Below are 26813 nucleotides of genomic sequence, written 5' to 3'. Positions count from 1 at the left end.
ATCGACATAATACAACAGAGAGTGATTATATATCATGTTGGTTATAATGTTGATATTTTTGAAAAATTATTATTTCATTATCTGCTACACTACCATTCAAATGTGAAATGTTTTAACGCTTTTGAAAAAAAGTCTTATGCTCACCCAGGCTGCATTTACTTAATCAAAAATACAGTAAAACACTAATACTGTGAAATACTAATAACTGTTTTCTGTTTTAATATATTCAATTTCTTCAGTGTAACATGATCCTTGCCTGATATTTTTGTATATTTTTTTAGGATGAAAAGAAAGTTCAAAAGAACCATATATTTATTTGAAATAGAAATCTTTTATAACATTGTACCCTTGTAGTCTTTTCTGTCACATTTAATCAGTTTAATGCATCATTGTACATCTCAATCACATCCCACCCGACCAGACATCCCTCTGCAAAAAGTGCCCATTCAAAAAAAAAAGTAAAAACTTAGATTAAAACAAATAAAAACAATTGGGAAGACTCTCTAATTGTGTATTATATTTTTTTAAATAAAAAATCGTATAATTGATAATTTTGAGATGTTCACATGATCAAAGATACACTTAAACATCTGCTTCTTCCAGAAATTGTGTTCTCTAAGCCAAAAAAAAAAAAAAAGAAAGAAAAGAAACTGAATTGATAACACATATTTCATGATGTGAATGTGGTAAGAAAAATGTGTGTGTGTCAGGCTAAACTCTGAAAGAGATTAGAATGCCAGCTCATTAGTTAAGGAATTGGGTCTGTTTAACGTTTGTTTTTCTAAGCGTCTCCAACATAACAGGGAGCTCATGGCCATCAGCACCTCTGCCCAGGTAAAAGCACTTCCTCTTTCAGCCTCTGCCTCTTGCTATTTGCTCAACCTGATCCTGAGAAAAAAGGAGAGAATAACTTTAAAACACCGTCGCACCAATGAAAAGAGCCAGACATGAAAGAGGTACAGAAATGAATTGAATCCTGTGCGGTTGATGTTTTTTTTTTCTCTTTTCTCCCTCTCTGCTGCCCTTACTTACACTGTGAGGCCCCGTCGCTCTATCTCTTTTGCTCCCTCTCTTTCTCTCTCTCTCTCTCGTTCACTTGCTCACTCTATTTCCCTTGCTGAAAGACTGGCGTGGGTGATTCATCACTGTGCCCTGTCAAAAGCCTTTTCCACAACATGATGAGAACAATGTGCCTGTGATTGGGATTGAGAGGCACAGATTGAGAGATAGAAGCAGGCCTCTGCTCTTCTCCGCTCGGCTCCCTCAAGATAGGGCTTCACCCCTGAAACCATTTTAAAGAGTTTTGCACCCTGATAAAAAAGGGTTCATGCAAACTCTGAATAACACAGGTGACTGTGCCATGCTATGCTTGGACATGTAGCACAGAGACAATAGCCCTGACCATTCATTTGGCCTTTACAATGCCAACAAGTCCTAACAGATTTGTTCATATCATTCTTTTCTCCCTTCTCCTTCTTTTTCCTTTACGTCATCCTCTTCTTGTTCTTCTTTTTTTCCCATTCTTTCTCTGCCTTCTCTCTGATCTCTTTCTTTTCCTTTCGCCTTACTTTGCCTCAGTATTATCTTTTGTCCACAAGGCAGTCCATGTGAGAGCTGAACAAATATCATCACAGATCTTATTTAATTCATGGTCACAGGCAGCCATTATGCTGTCATCAATAGCATTATCACAGCCCATTACCATGCCAAACGAATTTGTGAGCCAATCCCTGTCCACTTTCTGCCCTCCAACACCAATAAGATCATAATCACAGGGCATATTCCGCTTCCCTATAACAATACTTGCTATATAATGGCCAGTGATTACTGATATCTGTCCCACTGAATATGAACCATCACCACCTACAGCACATCAGTTATCATAGACTTAACTGCAGTCGTAGGCTGCAAACAATGTTATTGCTCTCGAAAAAAATAGTAATAGTAACAAGTAGACGGATTCACAGTTATGCAATACTGTTTCGTACAGCATTTTGATAAGCAAGCATAACAATATACAGTATTTGCAGTTAATTTGTCTGTTTTTACTCTGTGAACAAAAATACAGAGCCACAGCAGATTTTTTTTCAACACACAGTAGTGGTGTTTTTCCCATGAATAGTTGTGTTTTGAACAAATTGGTTGAGTAAATGATTCAATGACTCATTCATAAACATTTGTTTCATTAAGGAATTAGCCTTTTTAAAAGAATTAGTTGAGTAAATGATTCAGTGATTCATTTGTCTCATTTGAATCAATCAGCATTTTAAGTAAATGTTTCAAATAACTCGCTCATAAAAGCTGTGTCCGAAACCGCTATCGACTATATAGTGCACTATATTGGGTGTCGGCCATTTTGTAGTGGTTTCTGAATTCCGAGTGAACAACTTCATTCCCTACATTCATTCATACCTACAATGCACTCTAATCACAAGCGTACATCTGATGTACACTCACTGAAGCACTGTATCCCAAAATCCAATGCGAAGAGGACTGAGAGAGCACGCGAGAGAGCAGGAGTGAGCGAGTTTGAACGATCTTATTTCTGCTTTAACATTTATTTCATGCTGGGTCTTTTTACCTTTTTTTAATTAAACATTACTTGATTAAAACATTAAATATAGAGAGACAATGTTATATAGATGAATTTTAGAATTAAATGAAATTACATTGGTTAAATTTTGTTTTACATAATTTATTATTAATAAAATATATTATTTGGCATTAATTCAGCTTAATGTGTTTACTAACAGCCGTGTTGTATTTTGTGGCATATTGTTAACTCGCAACACTGTAAGGGTAAGATAATGGATGGATTTGAAATATTCGTTAATCACATGTAGGTAGCATATTCATTCTAATGTATTCACAAGTTGCCTGAAGATGCTCTGCGACCATTATCATCTCTGAGTGCAAAACGCTGCTCAGGAGAGTTTCTAGAACTAAAAATTCTGAATTCAGCGTCCGAATACACTCACTTTATTTTGTTCACTTCTTGGTGATATAGAGTGCACTCAAATGCCATACACTATATAGGGATTAGGGAATGAGTGAATGAGTGAACAATTTCAGACACAGCTAAAGACTCAAAAACCTTGAAACTCAAAAAGTCACTTGTTGCCACCTACTGGGATAATGATGTAATTTACAGAAAAAGTCATTACACAACTAGCGATTCTGATTCGCTAATGAATCACTGCTTTGAGTTGGTTATCGATGCAATCTGAATTGATTCACCACTCACAAACTGAATTAATTATAGCGCTTTCCCACTCAGTAAACATGCTTAACAGGAAACTTAGGATACAGATCACAAAAAAGAGCTGGATGTAGTGAATGTTTAACAACATTATCACAGCCCATTATGACAGTGAAAACAAACCTAAAAATGCATCCTATTGCTTGTCAGTGATGAAGAAAGTCTTCATTAGATGTTCTTTAGACACTACTTGCATGTGCAGCTACTGATAGATTAAGCCAGCGGTTGCCTTTCAAAGTGGAACTTCAACGCTGCGTCATGGCGTTGATGCTATGGGAACACTCCTGCATGAGCCGGTGTCTGAAGCACGGGTCTGAACACAATCTGATTGGCCAAACATATGGGCATGGCGGCGTAGTGTAGTGCTTCACCAAGACCATAAATAGAAACCACATGTTTGTTGAGCGCATGTCTATGTCCTGCAAAAGTCTTTGCAAAAGCAAACAGAGAGCAGAATGTATATAGAATGTATATATGTATATAGAAAAGACTGAATATATTTTATTTGGAGATTCTGTAACTTCTGACTTTGATGCGCTGACTTCAAAGCTAAGACCAACTATCAGAAATCTCAGAGTGACTTTTGATAGTAGCCTGAAATGTGATAAGCAAATTGACAGTGTGGTTAAAGCTAGTTTTTTTTCAGCTACATCTTTTGGCCAAGGTCAAACCATTTTTGAATCACTCAGACCTTGAGAAAGCTATCCATGCTTTTATCAGTTCAAGATTAGATTACTGTAATGCGCTTTATGCTGGTGTCTCACAGTTGTCCCTCAGGCGCCTTCAGCTGGTGCAGAATGCTGCAGCCCATCTTTTAACCAACACATGCAAACGTGAGCACATAACCCCAATTAATCATTTGCTCCACTGGCTGCCAGTTTCTTTTAGAGTTGAGATTAAGATTTTATTGTTTGTTTTTAAAGCTCTCAATGGCCTTGCTCCACCTTATAACTTGTGACTGAGATGCTGGCTCTTCGTCAGCCAAACAGGGCTCTTAGGTCAACAAATCAACTTTTGCTGGAAGTCCCAAAGTCACGGTACAAACACTGGGGTGACCGGGCTTTTTCTGTAACTGGGCCCAGACTCTGGAATAAGCTTCTTGCTGATATGCGCACCATTACTGACCTGGGCCTTTTTAAAGCTAAGCTTAAAACCTATTTATTTAGACTGGCTTTTAATATCTAGCAATTGTTGTGACATTTTTGTGTATTTTATGTATTTTTTGTTGTTGGCTTTTAATTTTTGGTATTATTGTTTTGTTTTTATTGGAAAGCACTTTGGTTCACCTTAAGTGTTGTAAAGGGCTGTATAAATAAATGTTGATGTTGATATCAGAGAAAGATGTCTATTAAGAAAATTTATCAAATTAATAGAATGTATTAACAGAAACCCCCTGGAGCCGTATGGATAACTTTTATGATGGATGGATGCACCATCCATTTTTTGGGCTTCAAAATCGCGGTTACTATTATTATAAAGCTTGAAAGAGACAGAATATTTTTTTAGTATAACTCCGATTGCGTTTGGCTGAAAGAAGAAAGTCATATACACCAAGGATGGCTTAAGGGTGAGTAAATAATTATAATTTTTTGGTGAACTAACCCTTTAACTGATGGTAAAGAGAGAGAGTGCACTTTTGTTGCATGCTCTTGATTGCTGATCAAGCACACACTCAGCACACATGCGTCATTTGAATTAAAACAAAATCGCATTTGCAAGTAAAAACATTAATTACAAGATTTATGTATAACGAGTGTTTCCCTACATTATTACAGGGCAGTACAGTAATCACATGATGTTTTTAAGTAGTTTTCTGTGTGCAAGCATCTGAAGCGCACGCCCAAAAAGTTGCCTCTCAGACACTTGAACTTGACAAATTCACACAAAATTATGTCGAAATGCCCATATAGGCAAGTCTCCTTGTGAAACATTGTTGGTTATGTCTTAAGTGAATGTAAACAGATGAGAAAGAAAACGCGTGTCTAACAGTATGTTGGATACATGCAGCTCTTAAAGTGACAGCAGCCTAATAAACCAACTGCTGTATTTGTCCTCAATGTTAATCTAACAACGAAAGACAAAGAGATAATCACTCACTGCTCTTGACTGGTTGAGCCCTGCTGAAGTAGCTGTTAATAATCACTGTGCTATTAAATTAAAGATAAAATATGATAGAGTAATAAGCCAACTCATTTGATTCATATTATTTTTTGCATGTGCCCAATATTTTTAAAATTTAAAAATGCAATGAAAATACAGTATTGGCAAGTATATATTGGTCACACCTGTGTGTCTTCTTCAGGCAATTAGAATCTGATGATGCGCATTTCTGGTGTCTGTTTATGGTCTCTGTGACACGCTACGGTACGTCGCTATGTCTATACATTCGGCCAATGAGATTGGCATGTTTAGACGTGCTTCAGACACCAGCTCATGCAGAAGTTTTCCCATAGCGTCAACGCCATGACACAGCTTCTTTTTCGCAGCAAAACTCAGTGTTAAATTAAGACTGCCAGTGTTTATATAATCTTTGTGGATTAGCCTATATAAACACTGGCAATGTTAATTTAACACTGTTTTTGCTGTGTTCCCTTCTTGGGGAATCGCGTTACATACGTAACACCAGACGTTCTAAACCAGGGTGCCGGGCCCACTAAGAGGCCTCAAAAAACTTCCAAGGGGGCCTCAAGATGACTTAAAAAAGTCTTGTGCGCTATTGCTACCATTCTGAGCATTTTCTATTTTGTTGGACTGTTTTCTTGGTTTTAAACTGTTTGCCTGCCTTGACTGCTGTTGTGCTTTGGATTACATTAAGCTGGTTTCCCTGTTACCCACCACTGCCTGTGTACTACGAATTGTTTATTGTCTATGTTCTGTTTGGGTTTACCATCTTTGGATTCCTTGCTGATGATCTCTGCCTGTTTTAATAAATGCTGCACATGGATCGAGAACCTACCAACCCAGACTCTGCATTGCCACAGGTTGAGATCCACTGGACTAGGTAAAGACTCTCTTATGTTCACACACATACATGTTTATTTGAGGAGAAAAAAGTGTCAATGCTTTTGCGAGCGAACGCAAAGTTTCTCAGGTGAATGAAAAACTTTTGCAAAAGAATGCTAAATCATTAAAATTTTATTTTTCCTCCTATCTCATATTTTTCTTATCATCATATCCCCTTCTGTGCTCTGTAGTTTGACTATACTGGTGAGGAAATATAACTTATGTTGTTTTCATATGTTGTTAATTGATTGCCACTTTGTGTAACATATGACTACCCCAAATAAACAATATTTGTTAGCAGTGAAGAAAGATTAAAGTTCCCCCATCTAGGCTAAGTTTTTTAGCTTTTAGTATGAATATGTTAGTCTTAAGGTTATGAATAAGCTGGTGTGTTCCAAAACAATGACAAAATTTGCATTTAGGAGATATAAGCATTCAAAACTTACAGTCTCTCACTTGAATGGATCACGTATTTTCATAACATCACCATGCACTTTAGCTTCTCATCAGATCCTCTGTCCAATCAAATGCTCTCTAGAATCTAAAGCGTCCCGCCTTGACAGTTCCGGTTTTTGGTGTTCTGTCTTCGACTGGAGCTGTCCCCGTTTTACAGTTCGTTCAAAACAACCCGCAAATACATTGCAAAAAAGCCCGACCAGCATACAGCAACATGCCGATTAAGGAGCAATCGTGTAGTGATTATTTTTATCAACAGATGGAGCTAAGAGCTTCGCTGTCTCATACTTGGTCGCGCGCGCGCCGCTACTTCATGAAGAACGTAGCTGGAGGAGAGAAGAGCCACAACGTTATCGCTTTCAAGGTAGTAACATACTAACTATCCATGTTAATTTAAAGTAATACTGTTTGTATGTGCTTTATAACGAGGCCTTAAAAGGGTGCGGGTTTGTTTTGCACAATTTTAAACGCCCCCAAAAGTTCCGCAGTCCCAAAACAGTAATTTTCTATGTCCACTGGGCCTGAGCCTTTTGTTATCAAGGGACTTGCATGTAGGAATAGTTATTATATCAAAAGGAATTTCCCATGAAAAGGGACTGACATAGTGTTTGTAGGTAGTGTTGACTTGACTGCACAATGATATTAAAAATAATTATGTTTTGAAGGAGTCAGAGAGTTCAAAGTACCTGACATAACATCCGGATGATCTGAAATCATACATTGCATTTATAAATTTATCATCTTGAGTGAAACTGGAGACATTTACTTCTCACCATAACCAACATTTTTCACAGATACAGGTATGCAATATGGATCCCAAATTTGATAAAGTGCCAGTTGATCAGAGTTCAGATAAAGCTCAAGCAAAAGATCTGAATGGAAGGTATAAATCATCTAAAATAATAATAATAATAATAATAATATAATAATTCTTTAACTATATCTCTACACTCTCCAAATATGTGCTGCCAAGATGTCTAGTATGTATGGAGGATGCAAATTCTTTCAGCCTTTCCAAACTGAGATTAGCCAAGGCCTGTGGCTATGATCAACCTGTCCAAATACTTTTCAAGTAAACATGCATGATAACCTTTCAGAAAAGCAGCATGGTAAATGACACTGTGGATCCGGTTGTAATCGGAATAATTGTTTAACTTTTCTTGATTTAGTACAGCACTAAACTTTTTTGTTTTTCACTGCCCTGGAAATTGGATCAAAGGTAAATAGACAGAGATGCACTTTATTGCAGCAAAACAATCAAGGTTTGGCCCCTCTTTCCTCTCATCAATTTCTATAATGTAATTAGTGTAGACAGCAATGGAAAGAGTTTGTAGAAAAAGGGTCTGCATGAGAGTATGCAGGAACAAAGGGTTACAAGTGCATTTATATCAGGTAAATGTGTAGTACTTAGCAGCATACCTCCATGCAAGATTTTTAGTTCAGGAATATCAGTGCAGTCCTGGCAGGACTTGTTCCCAAAATGAATGTGTTGAATTATTATAATCATTTGGCATGATCACATAATGAGTATGAAAGTGAGATACAATGACTCTGCATTTCTGCCACCTTCATCCTGAAGATTTATCGCTCTTAGGGCATAAAGAGTCGAATCAATCTTGTTTTCAGATGTGTAATAATTAGCCCCTCTCTGGAGTGGATCCTCAGTAAGACCAAAGGGTTACGTCATTTATGGCTCAGTCGCTGTCTCGCTTTCTCTCTGCCTTTTCTTCCTTTCTCTGCTACTTTTTCTATATGGCTCACTTTTAAAGCTGAACAGAGGATGAGAATATAAAAAAAAATAGATGTTGAATCATAAAACTGTCAGACAGGACTTGGGTGGGTGTAATTGCTCCTTATAAGTCTGTCACCCAGAACTAACAGTGTCCCCTCAATACTAGAAAGCAGCCTCTCCGCTCATTATTCAACCTTCTGTTCAGCTGGTAATTAAGTGAATATCGCTGTAAAACAGGAAAAGTAATATAAAATTAGCATCACATTAAGAAGCCTATAAAAATTGGACTATGCCATATGATAGATGAACGTCAATGGCTAAATCACTAGCCTGTCTGTCCCCTCGTTGATTTAATCACATTAAAATGATCTAAAGAATATTTAGAAAATTTAAAAAAAAAAATTCTTTTCATACCAACATCAAAACATAATCATCTATATTTACATCTTAGGTGTCTGAAAAGTGTTTGATCTTAGTCTTTTATTTATTTATTTATTTATTTATTTATTAAAATTTTCTTAGGCTTTCAATGAAGGGAAAAGGATCTCATTCATGATAGTAAAAGAACCTTGGGTCTTTGGATGAAACTGTTCCTGCTGCATCACCTTAAAATGAGTTCAATTAATTGTAGAGCAAGTTAAAATGCACTTCCTGTGTTCAAAGCCTTAAAATAAAAACTGTAGACTGGGTAATCTCCACTAAACTTCACAGCTCCACACTGGCCCAAAAAACAGTGTTTAGAAAGCCACAAGAAAGTGAATCTAGCTACTCTCTGCAGCAGTCCTGTAATTCTGTCAGGTACCTTCGTATTAAAGACGGCTGCTGAAATCACATCAAATAGAGATTAAAGCAGGAGAGCGCAGAGGAGGAGCTGCTGACTGGCCAGACATCTCACACACTCTCAACCGCTATTAAAAGAGGTGGTGTGGATGAAAAGCGTGATTTGGAAAATGTTTTTTAAAAAGAAACAAAAGTAGGAAGTATGAGGTAATTGCAGGTCTTTTCCAATTTGTTTACAGTAATATTTTAGTTTAATAATTAATCAAAGGTAAAATCTTTAATTGAAAACCAAAGAGTGATTGATGCCAAACACATGATAAAAAATTACTGATAGATATTGAATATATAATATGTTTCACATTTTATAATATGTCAGGACCCATGATCATTTGTGTATAATTTATTGGCTTAAATTGATTTTACTTATCAGACTAATACCAATAAAATTAATAAATCGCTTCTATATATATATATATATATATATATATATATATATATATATATATATATATATATGAGTTCCATAATCAGATTACTTTTTAAAGTAACTAGTAACACATTAAAATATCTGTTACTTTTTCAAATAAGTAACGCAAGTTATTTTTTCACATCTATTGACTGATATCTCACCTATCCCCATGTTGAGAGAAATATAGTGCAGAGGTGTTGTGTGCACTGTGTAAACATGAGGGTTATTGTAGTTCTGAACTAAATGTGAACATGCATTTACTGATCTCACTTGCATGAAAACATTCAGTATTCCTAAAAATGAATAAAAACAGTGAAAAGCTATCTCAGAATTTTACGCAAACGTGTAGTAATCAACTATATTAAATTACACAAATATACTTTATGTATTTAATCTCACTTTATTAACCAATGTCTTTGCTGCTGACCTTCGATGATCCAATTCAACAGTACCAATAAGCAAAAATTACTTTAGGTTAGATTTAGAAATAAGAGTGTTGAACTTCCTTCTCCTGTATCCTATTCTTCTTTAATCCAGAATGGCAGCACAGCTGAAAGGTTTGTTTGAGCTGCACCCTCTACTGTACAGGTGTAAATATGCATTTCACAAAAAATCCATATTTAACAAGTTATGAACTAAAATATCTAGCTTCCTCCATACCGCCTTCCGTTTTCAAGTTACGAAGAAAGTGTAAACTGGCGTTGCATCAGTTACACTTTTTTAGTAAGTTGAATAGGGAAGGCGTAGGACGTTGCTTTTTGAACTGCAAGAGTTTTACACTTTCTTCGTCAGTAGAATATGGAAGGCGGTCTGGCGGAAGCTAGATATTTTACTTCATAACTTGTTAAACATGGATTTTTTTTTTCACACAAGTGCATCGCTTTCGATTCAGAAGGCCTTTATTACCCCCACCCCCCCACCGGAGCTGTGTGGAATATGTTTATGATGGATGGATGTGGATGGAGACAATTTCTTCAGCTCATGCTCGTTTGGTAACCCTTACTGGCATTATAAAGCTCGGATGCATCAGGATATTTATTTCTCCGATTGTGTTCATCAGAAAAAAGAAAGTCTTATACACCTAGGATGGCTTGAGGGAGAACTAATAGCACAACTGTTGGTATTGTTTCTAATAAGAAACCTAATAAGATTTCTGAAGGATCATGTGACACTAAAGACAGTAGTGATGGCTGCTGAAAATATCAGCTTAAATATCACAGGAGTGAACTACATTTTAAAATATATCAAAATTGAATTCCCTGTCTGAAATTACGGGCACTGAAAGATGTGTTTTCATCCCAGCTGACATTGTAAAAGTCTCTGAGCTCCAACAGCACTCGGCTTCAACTTCACACAGACGCAACAGCGATCTTGGCTCTGAACTACAGTTATCAGGAGCATTTCTATAGCACTGTGTCTAGAGACTGATTGACTTTATATGGCTCAGGCAGAGATGGAGAGTGTGTGTGTGTGGGTGTGTGGGTGTCTCACTGCCGGAGCCCTAGAGTGAGTGTGTGATGTGTGAGAAGACAGGTTGGAGTCAGGGAATGCAAGATGAAGTGTGGTATTTCTGAGAATGCCAACACCTGCGTCAGTCTTCTCTCTGAGCTGTTAGCTCTGCCCTTGTGCCTCCCTGGCACCTCTGAGTCCCTGCCCTCACGTTCACTCAAACACATAGTCAGTCACGCATAACACACCTCAGACTCAAACACACACACAAAGCGCTAAATGATCTTAAACTCCATTAAAAAAAAGGCCAATGCTTTATACAAAAAGGGAGAGAGACATAGGCTGCATCTGAAAGCTAGGGCAGCTGACTTGTTGCTTTGCTGCCCTATCAGGCAACGACTTTGCAGGCAGCGTTTCCGCATAAAGGTGATTTTAAAGAAAAATGATAATTTCTATGATCTACAAAAACAGAGAGAGCTCTGGTTAGTACTAAGTGACTATTTAATAACTACAATACTAATTTCTCTCTAGAAATTACATCATTAAAAGTGGAAAAGGTTTGTTAAAAATGTATATTAACGCACAACTTTCAGATGCCATCTTTATTTTTAGCTAAACTAGCACAGAGTTGAAAGCACAGGATTGTGGGATGTCATAGGCAGCAAAGTGTACATCTATGCTGCAGTTGTGGCCTAATGGTTAGAGGTTCGGTCTTGTAACCCGAAGGTTGCGGGTTTGAGTCTCAGCACCGGCAGGAAATGTAGGTGGGGGGAGTGCATGAACAGCACTCTCTTGAGCAAGGCACATAACCCCCAATCACTCCCAGGGCGCTGCAACAAAAATGGCTGCCCACTGCTCCGGTGTGTGTGTGTGTGTGTGTGTGTGTGTGTGTGTGTGTGTGTGTGTGTGTGTGTGTGTGTGTGTGTGTGTGCGTGTTCAATACTCACTGCTGTGTGATGGGTGAAATGCAGAGCACAAATTCCGAGTATGGTACACCATACTTGGCTACAAGTCATGTTACTTTTAAAATCAGATGAAGCTATCTCAGTTGACAGGATGTGACATGATCATTGGATTTGGACGTGCGTTGTTGCCTTCCTAACTCCGTATGCTACCTTCGTAGGCAGCATTTTTCAGCTTTTTGACTCGGTCATGAAGAGAGAAAGAAAAGTAAAAAAAAAAATATTACCAAAACAGCTTAACATTTTTTACTGGGTGTTAATGGGCTTTTTGGACAATGTGGAATTCCTTCTGATCTGGAACTGCTATGGTCATAAGAAACTAGATCTTTAAGACCAAGAGACTTTTCGCTCACTGCTCATCCTGTGTGCATGTTGAAACACTTGGATTCATATTTGTGATGTGTTATGAGTATGATATGATGGTTCAAATTAGAGTCTTAACTTTTATGTGCAAAACTATTTACTATTGTTATACTGAACAGTGGCCCTTTTTTCTTGATTCACATGCATTTCACTCTAACACATTCCAGCTAACGAACACAAATATCACTGTTATGAGCTTCTTTGCTATGCAATGTTCTGTGAGCTTGCAAATAAGTGCTGGTCATGTTAGACAGAGATTTTAATATGCAGAGGGAATTTTAATCTTTACTTTTAATAAGATTTCCACCTTCTTGTGTCTGTAGCCTATAATTAGAAAGTCTGGCTGGCTAGATTGACAGAACGTTTTGTCCCAGAAGAGAGCTGGTGCACAGTAGATGTTCTAAATTACACACACAAGACATGTTTCATCTAACAAATTGGTTTCTTTTTATCTCTTTTCCTCTGTCTTTTGTTCTTTTTGAATTTGAATACCGAGCTGACGTCATTGTCTCATCCTTTTAAAGCTTGCAGAGGACTATATATTTCACACAAACACAGAGGGAGAGAGGGACAGATGGTGTGGAGCAGAGGAAGTCTTGTGTCTGAGACATTTTCATGTCCTTTCACCTTCTCTATCTGTGCATGTCAAATTTTAGGCACAAATGTACTTAAAGTGATAGTACACCCCAAAATTAAAACATTCTGTCATTATTTACTCACCCTAATGTTGTTCCAAACCTGTATGACTTTCTTTCTTGTGTTGAACACGCAGACAAAAAAAAAAGATCTTTTGAAGAATGTTTTCGCTGTTCAGACAGTTAGTGGAGCCCAGAACTTAAATCTAGTGTGATCCCTTTGTATGAAAAACAGATTGAAATTTAAACATTTGTTTTCACTATCAAATCAAAACACTGGTCAATGAACGTATACACAGGTGACATCAAATATGGCGAAACAAACCTCAAACATAATGATGTTTGGTCCTGTGTCATGTGAGAACCAGTTACGTTTGAGGTTTGTGTTGAAATGCTGTATGTGCTCTATATGTGTGTTTATCAGTGTTTTGTTTTAACAAGCTGATCATGTCATTTTAGAAGACTAGCACATACCATATGGTCATACATAGTTGTATGGATTAATTTTACACTACCTTCATGTCCTTTTTGATGCTTGAAAGTTTTGGGTGAACTATCCCTTAATTGTGTAGCATTTAGTGTGAAAACACCTTTTTTTGTCAGGTTTTAGCAGAGTCTTTCTGTCTTCATTTATCCACCCATATCAAGCCACAGTTATGTCTTGTAACTCTACTGAACTGTTACTTTCTCTCCGGTTGTTCCTGGCTTCCAGAGGTCACTGTCGTAGCCCCTTCGGTGCCTCCTGACTTGTGTTTTCTTCAAAATCTTTATTATTCTCTGAGTCGGTATCTCCTCCATCTATCATCCTCCCTTCTCACTCTCTTTCTATTTCTCATGCGGATGAAGGGCAGGAGTGTAGACTCTATATTTAGAGCAGGTTGGTTTATTTACCTGCTGCCCTTGCTAACGTGTCCTTGCTAAATGAAGGCGAGTAGGCCTATCACCATCCCAAGAACAGCGCTTCACACCATCAGAGCCGATGGCAGTGTGTGTGGGTGTGTACTTGTAGGTATCTTGATTGTGCTTTTAATCAGAATTGAACAGATGAACCAATCTCTGCTCATCAGCGTCATTATGCTCCTAACAAGAGTTATTGATGTGAACTGCCAATTTATGCTGCGTTTTGCTTGTTAAAGTGGATGCTTGTCGGGGAAGTTACACAATAGCCTGCTGATCTAGCTACAGAAGTACTATGCTGCGATATCTTCACAGCTGCCTGTATATGTATAATGTGGCCATTGCCAAGTTTAAAAAACTCAAAAGGTTCATCCCTGGTCCCAAATCCTCCTAGGTTATGCATTAGGCAACTTTAGCTGTTGACTGACATACATTCATTCTTCTTGTCACTCAAATCCATCTACTGCTCAGTGTTTGAGGATTGGGAGCAGCTGAGGCATTGCATCTCTTTCTAAACCTCATTTATCTTTGTCACACAAATACATATGTCTATCTCTCACATACAAACACACACACACTAACCTGTAGTTTGGAAAACTCTTCTTGACTGCACTGCTTTTTCTTTTCTTTTTTTCTTTTTTTTTTTAAATCCCTGGATAGGCTACTGTATTGACTATTTGTGAGGATTTTCAGTTTGCACCCATTAAGGCCATCATAACTGTAGAGTAATCATAGGTTTTTCAGGGATAGTTCACAGAAAACTGAATATTCTGTCATCATTTATTCGCCCTCATGTTGTTCCAAGCATGTGTGACTTTTTTTCTTCTGTGGAACACAAAAGAAGATATTTTGAAGAATGTGTTTGTCCAAAGCAACACTGGACCATATTGACTTTTGTTATATGGTTAAAAAAACACTGAAACATTTTTTTAAAACATCATCTTTTATATTCCACAGAAGAAAGAAAGTCATACAGGTTTGGAACTCTATCAAAGTGAGTAAATGATGACAGAATGTTCAGAATGATCTTGTGTGAACTATCCCTTTAAATTCTTTAATATACTAACCTATATATGTAATTTTGTGTGATTTAATAAAAAAGTGTTTTTTTATATATTCTCTATGTGATCCTCCTTTTGTTTCTTAAACTTAAATCTTCCATCAGTCTAAATGACATGAAAATACATCCCTCACTCCTACCTGAAGCTAATTTAAGTTGAGGTTGTCCCAGTATGTTTGTTGTACTTGTTGTACAGAGTTTTGTTATGTCATAGATTTTGGGGATCCCTCTTTCTATTCAGAAGACTGTTCAGTTTAATTTAAAAATGCAGCATCTGTATTTGTTTTAGCAGCCACTTCTTCCTCTAATCACTGATAATATTAATGTGATGACAACAAAAGTACATCAAGGTCTCTTACTACAGTTAGGGAACACCTCCATATCGCCCCCTATTGGCTATTTGTAGTAGTTAAAACACACAAAAAATGTTACAGCACACATTGTATTGGCCCCTTCACCTCTCATTCACAGTAACTCTGTCAGACAGAGTATGGTGCTCATTGTCATTTTATACAAGGTCAGTCTCAATCACGTTTTTTGCTTAAGGAGTATTTAAACTGCTCAGCCACCACCTCCAAATCCTTGCCCCACCCCCACCGCTGCCTTTATACATATACATTGAGTTCTTATGTGGAGACTGTTGTTTGCCCCCAGCTTACCACTGTGTTCTGTCTCTTTAACTCATATTCTGTCCCTTTCTGGTCTCATTTGCTGTCTTTTTGTCCAATTGTCTGGGATATGTGGACAGTCATGCATATACTCATAATAAAAAGAGTTTTACGATATTCCTTTACTGTGTTTGAGGTCTATATATTCAGGCCTCAAGATTTAAAGCAGGGGAAGGATATATGATATGATATGATAAAGCATAAAACATTTAGGTTTAGTCTGAATGGAGTAAATTAACTGAATGCTTTTGGCTTACCTCAAAGATTAAGCACCAAATATCATTGCCTATTGCTTGGCAAGGATTTTGCTGTTAAATAAGACTCTTAAAATAGTTTTGGGATCAGAAACCTGCTTAGGAACCTTCTATTCGTCATAATCCAAGCAATGTTACTCAAGATGTTGAGATGTGGAGGCTTTTTTGAGGTAAATGTCTTTCAGAGGAAGTCATTATATATTTTGTGAACATCAAAGTGTCAATGGGACAGGGAGATAAATTGTAATTGGCCGGTTCGGGTCATGCTCAATGCCAGGGTTGCCTAGAGACAGGAAACGCTTGATTCTAATTGGGTTGTCTGTCTGATGCTGCTTGCTGGTGTCCTGTCCTGCATCACAGCACACGTTATTTCAGTCCGACACCAAAAGATCTGCGTGACCCTGTGGTCTAGAAAACAGACTGACAAAGGGAATCATTGCTAGAAGTTCCTGGTATGGCATAGCAAAGCATGGAATCAAGAAAGGTACTAGTTGGATATTGTATAGCATAGTTGGGCTTGAATCGCTCTACAGAAGGCTGTATAGCAGAGGGACTGTCATGAGATGTGGTTCTCATCACTAATAATCAAATTTGTAATACACTGAACAAAAAGCCATTAAGTTAAATACTTGCATTCAGTGCTTTGGTGAGGATAAGGTTGTGCCATATCTGGATACACTAGATAAAAATACTAAATGTTGCTTCTTTTTTTTTCTAATTTATACGTAATCATGATAAGTTAGTCACATTTATAAACATTTTATTTGGCATAAAATAACAAATATAAATATCTTGTCTACTTCAGCTGTCCTATACAATAATAATAATAAAGTCAAAAGTCCTTCATTTGTGTTTTCTCTCACATTACGTTTCCTCAAACCCAATTTTTCCAGGGATGTCTCTTTCAGCAAATGGTTTATTTTAATGTAATTCTAAAAACACACAGGCTTTGCTATTGCTAGTAAAAAAAACATTGTATTATTTCTTTTTTAAATATCTGCAGTAAAGTACTACACAGTATTTACAGCTTACAACATAAATCAGTTTTGCAGTAATGTTTAACAATAAATGTATCTATTTTATATTTTCATAAATTATTAAATATTAACAAAGGTACATATTGAAGTATCCAATAAGAAATTGAAAATCCTTTAAAACATACAACTATCCTGGGGCTTTATTGAGCTTTAATGGGACTATAAAAGTCCAGATTTTGTTAGAAAGGCTGTAAAATCCAAAGCAACATGGCTGACAGATACTTATTTAGTACTGAGATCTGCTGTGTAAATCTTGGAAGAATTACCCCTAGACTTAAACTGGTGGAATTTTATATTTGCATATATAACGTACATAAAACAAAGGAAATGATTGCAGATATACTGAGATATCATAGTACTTTTATTGGGGAAATTATTATTATTTTTTTTTTTGTAAAGCAACAATTTTAACAGCATTGTAAATAAGCAGAATTGGTGGTGTGGACAGTATATGACAACACTTTATCAAATGAAATAAAACAATGCAGCTTTGTAAAGAGTGCTAATGTGAAGATTTAGCTTTACAGCACATCTACATAATGTCTTGTAGTTCCAACATAATGTCTTGACAATATTTCCAACATTATATTGTTCAGATTTTTATTTGTTCCTTTTCCACTTGGATTCTGAAACAAACAACAACAACAACAAATTACAAACACTGAAAAAAAAAACATGTTTTTTGGTTGCTAGCTATAACATTTTGCAGACAATTTAATGATTTTTTATCCATTGTTGTTCTCTGCATACTTACAGACAGCAAGCCATTGATGTGAACGGTTCAACCACAGATGTTTAATGCAGGAATGCTTGCATTTATTTCATTCTTGGATCTGCAAGGCCATAGAGACAGTGTCCTTCACTTCAGCCTGCTACAACAACAAAAAGAATACAAATATTTTAAAAAGAAGAAGAAGAAGAAAAAACAGTAAGAGAAACATTTTTGACTTATAGATTCTTGTTTATTGTAATTACAAATGCTGAGGGCAGCACGAAATACAAAATCTGAGAAATCTGTGAGTTGCTCTCCACTATAGACATATATATTACAACAGCACTGGAGTGGAGAAAAATTCAACACATTTGTGAGTGGTGAGTGTTAGTCTGTGCCGGGTCTTCAGTTCTAATGTGGCAAGTTGGTGAGGTTTTATGCACCCTCCCGTCATTTATGGTAGAGCGACGCAGAGCGCGGATGTGGCGGGGTCTCACACGGCTGAGTGGTGAAGCAGGTTGACTACATGTTGATGACGTTGAAAAACCTGAGTGAGCACCAAACATGCAAATAATTAATATAATGTGATTAATTATAAATATGTGATAAGATGTGATTGAAATTAGTGCATCATGCCATCATAAATCAAATGTGTATACATAAATACATTAGTACATACTTATATGTATGTGTTTTCTCCTACCCCTTCCATGCCTTTTATATACACACACCTTTCTGTGATCTTTGATTTGTGATGCTGGTCGTCACGTTTACGGCTCACATTAGTCTACAGTAGAAGTGCTTTAAATCGCCCCACCCCCTTCCAGTCAGACAGAGTTACAGTCATAAAGATAAAGGTTGAGGTGCTTTCCCACCTGTGTAGACACAGATCAAACCGACTGCCATCATGATCCATACTGTTACATATTAGGAAGTCATTTAGTGGAGAAGTGATTGAACACTGGAACGTTCCTTGTGATTTAGCTGCTTTAAATTTTCATCAATAATCTTGATTATTTACATTTATATAGATATGGGGAACTTGAAGCACTTGATGTGCTTGTACTTACAAGCTGGATACAATAATCATTTTTATTGTGTTTTTGTAAAATGTGGGTAAGTAATCACACCTAGCCTCCATCTGCTGAAGCTATAGACTATAAGTTAACCATATAGTGACCACTTTAAAAACTGCTGCGGGCCACTTTATATTAGGTGTCCTTAACTACTATGTACTTATTGTGTTCATATTGTATTGCAAATTACTTTTGCTGCTACTGAGGTAGGATTTGGGTAAGGTTAGGCACAGGTTTGGTGGTACGGTTAGGTTTAAGCTTGGGTTAAGGTGTAAGGGAAGGGTCAACAATGTGATTATATATGTAATTACAGAAATTAATTACAGGTATAATTACATGCAGGTATTTTTAAAATACAAGTACAATGTAAAAACATATATGTACACAACATGAAGTGCATTGTATCAAATGCTTAATTTAAATGTTAGTACATAATAGTCACCTAAGTGTGGCCCTGCTGCATTTGTCATATGCTATATCAGGACTGACCAAATCAATCAAATAGAACACAAAGAAAAAAAATATTCTTTTAAAGTTATACAACCTCTCAACCTGGTGCAAGTTTGCAAGCATGTGTCATGTGCCTGTCTACTGAGCTTCTGCCACATACTAAACCAACTGCCTTTATTAGGGGGTTCTGAAGAAGGGACAGGCTAAAAGGTGAGTATGAAGAGAGACATGAGTATGTAAGATGTTTAGAGTCACAGAGAACAAGCATTACATAGTTTAACAGGCATTGAATTCTACATTGCTGGTTAAGGGTAGAATCAAGGTCTGAAGTGGATTTTCTTTTCTAGCAAAAGGACACACCTGGAAGGGCTGGTGCAGGTTTGTCTATCTGTCTATACAGTAATCCCCCCTGCTTGTTCTGGGAAAATTCCACAGATCTGAACCACACCTTTCAAATGCTTCTAATATGATACTAGTCTACTGGAAACTATGATTTAAACAGACTGTAACTAGATAAAGTTGCCCTGCTAATCTGGAATGTAATGTTTTTAAGTAATGTAACTGATAAACAAAACAGTTTCATTATCAGATAAATAAAACCAGTATCATTTTCAATATCTGAAAGTGCTTTTCTAGAGATTCTCTCTTTTTTTCTGGATAGCTGAGAAAGTTGATGCTGGCTTCAGAGGTTTTATAAAACTGACAAATGCCTTTGTTCTGTATGATTATTAGTTAGAAATGAATCTGAGCCTTGAACAAATACTTAATATAAAACACACAGAAACATGTCTAAACCATAAACATCTCTTGAAGCAAGTCAGGAGTTTATTAAGATCCATAAATAGATTTAAAAAGATGATTTTGCTTTTGAAGCTACCACAAGACATCAGAGCTTTAGAGCTTTTAAAACAAGGTGAGGATGTTAAATAAGCCCACAGACGCAGTTTTGGACTTTCTCAACCATTTGTTTTAGGCTATTCTTGGGATTTAGGGCTTTTTTCTTATTTGCTTTTTCTTTTCAACATTTATACTTATGACATGAGTAAAGGATAATGTACAGTCAGTCCATCATTATCGCAAAATAAAACCTCAGCCAGGGTGATCAGGACCCCAATTTGAAGTGTGCAGTTGATTGTACATTATCCTGAAGCACAGATAATGGATAATGGGTATTATTTGCAGCAGAGGAGCAGTGAGACAACAGGTGAGCAGAAATGACAATAATGCAAGTTTTATAGGTTGACTGAGTGAAATAACAATGTCCTTTATTTTTGCAGGTTGTGATGGGAAATTGTGACTGTAATGACATGTGAATGATAGAGTGCACACACCTCAATTGCTGATGGTAGTTTCCAGGTGAGTGTGGGAGTGAAGTGTGATGGAGATAGGTGACAATGAGGAAGGGATCTTCTGAAGAGGACAGTAGAAGATCACAAGGAGCGATGGAGAAAAAGTGCTGGAGGTAAGAAATGGAGGTAAGTCTTTCTCACGTAGGAAGTCTGTAGTCCGCATTGAGACCAGACAATGAGTGTGACTGAGGTGTGTGCTTATAAGCAGTGACTGATTAAGGTGCTGATGAGGGACTGGTGTTTGGTGATTAGTATTCCAGTGATGGGGATCATAGTTAGCGAGTGATGGTGGAGCCTGGTAAATCCTTGGCAGTACCAACACCCCCCACCCTCCACTGCCCGCTTCTAAGGGCAGAGGACCCTGGAGGCGAGGCAGCCAACCTCTTCTACGTGGTGCTGGGAGAGTCCAATCTCCTGGATTTTCCTCTCCATCTGCCCATTCGTCTGTGCGTGGTATTCAGATGAGAGGCTCACAGTCACACCTAGGAGGGAGACGAAAATTACAAAAGATATGATTAAACATCAACTCTTCCATTTCCATAGCAATGGACAAGCTCTTGAGGGACACCAACTGGCAGGCTTTAGAATATCTGTATACAATAACAAGAATGTAGGTATTACCGTCAGAGAGAGGTAGGTCGGTGACAAAGTCCACTCCTAGATGTGACCAGGGCTGACACGGAACAGGTAGTGGAAGGAGCTTGCCAGCTGGTAAGTGACGTGGAGTCTTTGAGATGGTGCAGTCTTGACGTCCTTGCACAAACATTCTGATGTATTGTGCCATGCTTGGCCACCAGAAGCAATATTTGAGAGAGTTTGATTGGACCCTGGGTGGCCAGTACCCACTGAGGAATGAACAGAAGTTATCAGAGGGATTCTATGGGTTCTTTGAATGTAGGTGTGGTCTGGTGGACACCCTGGCAGAACTGGTTCAGAGGCACAATCCTGAGCTAGTTGTACGTCAGCCCCATCGAGGCTAGAGTGAACTATGGGCTCTGAGGACCTAATGAAAATCTTCAAGAGCATAAAGATGAGAGAGGGTGTCATCCTTAGTATTCTTGGTGCCTCATCAAGAATACTAAGAGAACAGAGCCTCATCTGGCCTGGTGAAGGTTGAGCCTCTTGGTATCCTGAAGATGCTCGAGGTTCATTTGATTTGGCAACACCATGAATGGATGAAGAGCTCCCTCTAGCCAGTGCCTCCACTCTTCCAAGGTCAGCTTGATGGCTAGGAGTTTGCAGTTGCCAATGTCATAATTCCTTTCCGCCTGGGTGATTTTCCTGGAAAAGAAGGCACATGGATGGAGCTTGGATAGTGTTCTCTGCTGCTGCAAGAGCATTCTTCATTGCAACCCAACTTTTTGGGTTTCATTGCAACTTTTCTTGAGCTTGAGATAACGGCAGAGCTTTCCAGAAATTAAATTGCTGGCTGACCCAGAGGCAGTAAGGCATACAACTGAAGTGAGTGGAGTAGAACTAATTGTGGGACTGTTAACGGCACACTCCATGGGACATGTTGAGATAACATACCCCCTAGCTTCACAGTACAGGCACAGACCTTGGGTCAGCCATCTCTGCCACTCAGCCAGAGAAAGTTAGGTGGTTGACGAGGTTGGTGTGAGGACTGCTGATCCTGTCGGTGTTCCATACAGGAGTCACCAACAGGTTTTCCAAAGACTCCTCGGAAATGGGCTATAAAAGTGTCGAGTGACTGGGTAACTGGTCCATTTTGCCAGATAGTCTCGGCCCATTGGAGTGCACACCCCACCAACAGGGACATAATGAAGGACACTTTGGCGAATTCCATTGGAAATCGATGCAGCTGCATCTCCAGGGCCAGGAAGCATTGAAGAAAAAAACATTTGGATCCTCCGCTGAACCAGAGTAGGGTGCTGGATTGACCATGGGACTGGAAATAACCATAGGAGAAGAAGTGGTGAACGGAGCAGCAACTGGTGTGGTGGTGCTTGACATGGTTAATACTCGGTGGAGAGAGTTCACAATCTCCTAGAAAGTATCTGGTTTAGGTGTGCTCATGCTGCTGTGTTATTTGGTCTGGTATTCTGGTACAAGTAGGTACACTCAAGGAAGAGAAACACAGATAACGGTTAAAGGTCCCATGACATGCTACTTTTTGGATGCTTTTATATAGGCCTAAGTGGTCCCTGGTACTGTATCTGAAGTCTCTTTCCTGAAATTCAGCCTTGGTGCAGAATTTCAGCCACTATGAGCCAGTCCCACAATACACTTTCCTCAGGACGTGCCGTTTCTGGGTCTGTAGCTTTAAATGCTAATGAGGAGGAGAGAGGCGGGGCAAGGTGGAGGTTGGGTGTGGCTTTAACCAGCTTGCGGCCACGGTACTGTGTGCTAATGTTGACAGTGGATGTATTGCAATGACTCGTAGACACGCAGTCGTTCAAGCTTTTCAGTTTGACACAGAATCTGATCCAGATGGAGAAGCACCGGTTGAAGAAGTTGCAACTCAGCGGCTACAGCAGGACGTCTCCGAATGGTTAGTTTAAAACACTGTGTCTGGATACGGTACTTTAGTTGGTTTATGTGTGCTGTTATGCTGTTATTATCATGTAGCTAATGCTAGCCTACATTGTTGGCTTTTCATGTTGCTCTGATTTGCTATTATATATATATTATATATATAATTATCAGCTATAAACACTAACCAGCGCAACTAAATTAGTCAGACCTTTGCTATTATTACAAATACCTTTTTGGATAGGTGCCATTGTGGAAAATGTGCTACCATGCCAACATCATTTATTTGTTTACATATTTTATATTTCATATATCTTAAAGGTTTTTACAATCTTTCTTATTACAATTACATCAAGCTCTGCAATCTGGAAATGTGGATATCGCGTGCGCCAACAGCAGAACGGTTATCCAAACAACAAAGAAATGTACAACACTCGCGTTACAGTGTGTGTATTCACACACATATTTGATGCTATCTACCTTTACATTAGCGACAGTAACTGGGCTGTATTGGCCCACGTTGAGGAAACAGTCGTTGGTGAAATGTGTGGCGCAGACATACAAAACTTTGGAAAGTTGTATCGGAGCATTACCAGAGAAAATAAAATGAACCCACTATTTCTTCATAGGCTCGGATGAAGGAACTAAAAAAATACTTTGGTGTTCATTTGTCCAAACAATGAGCAACTGCCATGCTCATGCTGTTGTCCACAACAACACATGCTCGGTTTACACCCATCGCCTTTTCTAGCCATTGGGGGACCATAGGCAGGCTAGGGGAACTCATATTAATGTTAAAAAACCTCATAAAGTGAAATTTTCATGCCATGGGACCTTTTAACAGATTTTATTTGCAGCAGCGGAGCAGTGACACAACAGGTGAGAAGAAATGACGATAATGCAAGTTTGATAGGTTGACTGATTGAAATAACAATTTTATTTTTGCAGGTTGTGATGGGAGATTGTGACTGTAATGACATGTGAATGATGGAGTGCACACACCTCAGTTGCCGATGGTAATTGGTTTCTTGGTGAGTGTGGGAGTGAAGCGTAATGGAGACAGGAGATGATGAGGAAGGGATCTTCTGAGGAGTGCAGGAGAAGATCACAAGGAGCAATGGAGACAAAGGCGCTGGAGGTAAGGTATGCAGGTAAGTAATTCGCAGGTATGAAGTCCGTAGTCCGCACTGAGACCAGACAATGAGTGTGACTGAGGTGTGTGCTTATATATGCAATGACTGATTGGGATGTAAACATAAAACTAGCTAAAATAAAAAGCTGTTTTTTTATTTTGTGATGGTTGTTTATGAGTCCCTTGTTTGTCCTGAGCAGTTAAAGCAGAACTAAGTAACTTTTTTTACCTTCATAAATAGTTTTCTAAGTCCTTATGATGGTTAATTGACTTGTAGTGGTGTGTTTGAGGCGAGCACTAACCCCCTCTGGCACGTCTATGCCAGAATACAGCACTTGCAAGTTGAGCTGCATCGACCCGACACAATCTCGCCTCACGTTCACGTTCACGCGAGAGTGACAAAATGCTTTACGGTAATTCAAAAACATTATAAGACAATTTAGAAAATTATCCACCTCCATCGAGTGTACTGTATTTGCAAATTACCCACCTCCTCTTTCTTGTACTGTATTTGCAAAACTACTGCGCTGGTGAGCGTTGCAGTCGTTGTAGTCCAGAGCTGCGCTTGGAGTATTTACGACAGTGTGATTGACTGAAGGAAACTGTAGGGGGAGCTTCGCAAATCTTACTGAGTTCCGCTTTAAACTGCCCAGTATTCTTCAGAAAAATCCTCCAAGTCCAGAAAATTCTTCAGTTTTGCAGCATCTTTTGCACATGCTTTCCAGCAGTGACTGTATGATTCTCATATCCATCTTTTCACACTGAGCACAACTGAGGGACTCAAACACAACTATTACAAAAGGTTCAAACATTCACTGATGCTCCAGAAGGAAACACGATGCAGTAAGAGTCAGGGGTGAAAACTTTTGAACAGGATAAAGATGTCCAAATTTTTCTTATTTTGTTTAAATATCTTTTTTTTTTTTCCTTTTTTTTTTTTTTCATTTAGTACTGGTCTTCAGAAGCAACAGAAGACATTTAAATGTTTGCCAGAAGACAAATTCAGTCAGCCAGGTTCAAATACGCAAAAGATGCTGGAAAACTGAAGAATTTTTGGGACCTGGAGGATTTTTTTGAAGAATATTGGGCAGTTTAACTGCTCAGGACAAACAAGCGACTCATGAACAACCATCACAAAACATAAAAACAGTCGTGGATCATCCAGGTAACCAAACACAGTATTAAGAATCAAGGGTTCATAAACTTTTGAATTGGGTCATATTTACAAATATAGCTATTTTTTTTATTTATTTTTTTGTCTTGTGGACTTTATGTAAACATTGTTTATGTAAAATAGGTAACTTCTACAAAGATTTAAATATAATGCTGATATAGTGCTAGATAGAAATCATCTGGGTCAGAAGACTCTTGAAGAGGTGTTTCTTGAGACTTGAGAGATGGGAGGATTCTGCAATATCAAGTAATTGGTGACAGCATCAATTCATCTTTCCACGTAATTCTCACAGTTTACCCTGTGCTTAATATTCATGTCTTTATTTTCATGTTTTGCTCTTCTCATCGTCTTAGGCTTTGCTTCTTTCTTGTACAATCATGCTGCCCTCGATCGCAAAACTCTGGCGACCGGAATGAGGTCATTATCCAAGGCTGTGATGAGGAACTGCTGCACTCTCTCTCTCTTTTCCAGCAGCAGTAGTCTGTGGGATAATTTTGCTCCACTCCTGATCTTTGATGACTTTACAATGCTTATTTCAAAACTAATTCTTATCTGTCACCTCAGAAGCTGAAGCGTGCCGACACATGTAGTTAACAATTAATTTTATGATCAATATAAAAAATATAAACTGAAATGCTGTTCAGTGAGCAACATCCTGGAACCTGTCCAGAAGACTACTAAGTGTGGGAATGTTTTGAAATCACTGTTCACTATTCTTGTGGAATGTTTCTAAACACTTAGGTAGAGAGGCAGTAGTTTTCATGGTGTGATGGTGTCTCGTATGGCCACTAGCATGTGAGTGGGTGTTTAATGACGCTTTCACTTTTCATTGGTTACTGTGGTCAGCCGCGTTGAATGTTGACTAAATTTCCAGAGGAATTACTGTTGCTCTAGGTAATATGGCACAGGCCACAAGCACCCCAAGTTCATTAAATAGATACTATCTGTGTCCTCAGGTCAAATGGCAATCGAACAAAGCATGCTGCAGCAGATGGTTTACTCTCATGTGCTCATTTATTTGCATGTTACTGCATTTTCCTCTGCTGTCCATCACCAATCTACAGTATCAAGTCACATATCTAGAAACTGGAGTTTTTTTTAGAGCATTAAATGTTATAAGTAAATATGGAACCACATATAGTATTGAGACAACAAAAAGTTGAACCATGCTACCATTCATAATCATTATTAATAGTATATGATGGTTGATGGTGAGTAACTTGGTTTTCTCAGCCTCCACTGAGGAATTTGTCTTTATCATGGCACTGAGTGGAATGTGATAAGTCAATAAGAAAATGCCATTGATGACATTCAAAAATACTTTTTTTCCCCTTCTGTCTTGGGTTTCTGAATTACTCTTAGTGCTTACCCTTTGCCCCTAAATCTCTGTTCGAATTGAAAAT

At 38.1% G+C, this 26813-nt stretch overlaps 1 protein-coding gene and 2 long non-coding RNA genes across 3 annotated transcripts in view; 1 reads left to right on the top strand and 2 right to left on the bottom strand.

Annotated features, from left to right (window-relative positions):
* Nucleotides 1-705: 705 nt before the first annotated feature.
* LOC125264961 lies at nucleotides 706-6824 on the bottom strand. The gene is made up of 2 exons (XR_007184181.1): nucleotides 6709-6824; nucleotides 706-888 (listed from the first exon to the last, which is right to left on the bottom strand). It is a non-coding gene; the product is annotated as an uncharacterized LOC125264961 (long non-coding RNA).
* A 9-nt stretch (nucleotides 6825-6833) lies between these two features.
* Nucleotides 6834-26813, top strand: part of shha (sonic hedgehog signaling molecule a) — a 29837-nt gene continuing 9857 nt past the window's right edge. The window contains exon 1 of the mRNA XM_048184785.1: nucleotides 6834-7082. Coding sequence (XP_048040742.1) covers nucleotides 6933-7082 — 150 coding nt within the window. The 5' untranslated portion in view covers nucleotides 6834-6932. The remainder of the gene's footprint in view (nucleotides 7083-26813) is intronic.
* On the bottom strand, nucleotides 17373-24415 carry LOC125264960. Its single transcript, XR_007184180.1, has 4 exons — nucleotides 21233-24415; nucleotides 18468-21093; nucleotides 17779-18283; nucleotides 17373-17650 (listed from the first exon to the last, which is right to left on the bottom strand). It is a non-coding gene; the product is annotated as an uncharacterized LOC125264960 (long non-coding RNA).

Source organism: Megalobrama amblycephala, linkage group LG3 (genome assembly GCF_018812025.1).
Source record: "Megalobrama amblycephala isolate DHTTF-2021 linkage group LG3, ASM1881202v1, whole genome shotgun sequence".
In the NCBI taxonomy this organism is placed as follows: domain Eukaryota; kingdom Metazoa; phylum Chordata; class Actinopteri; order Cypriniformes; family Xenocyprididae; genus Megalobrama; species Megalobrama amblycephala.
This window is presented reverse-complemented; position numbering and strand designations above follow the sequence as displayed.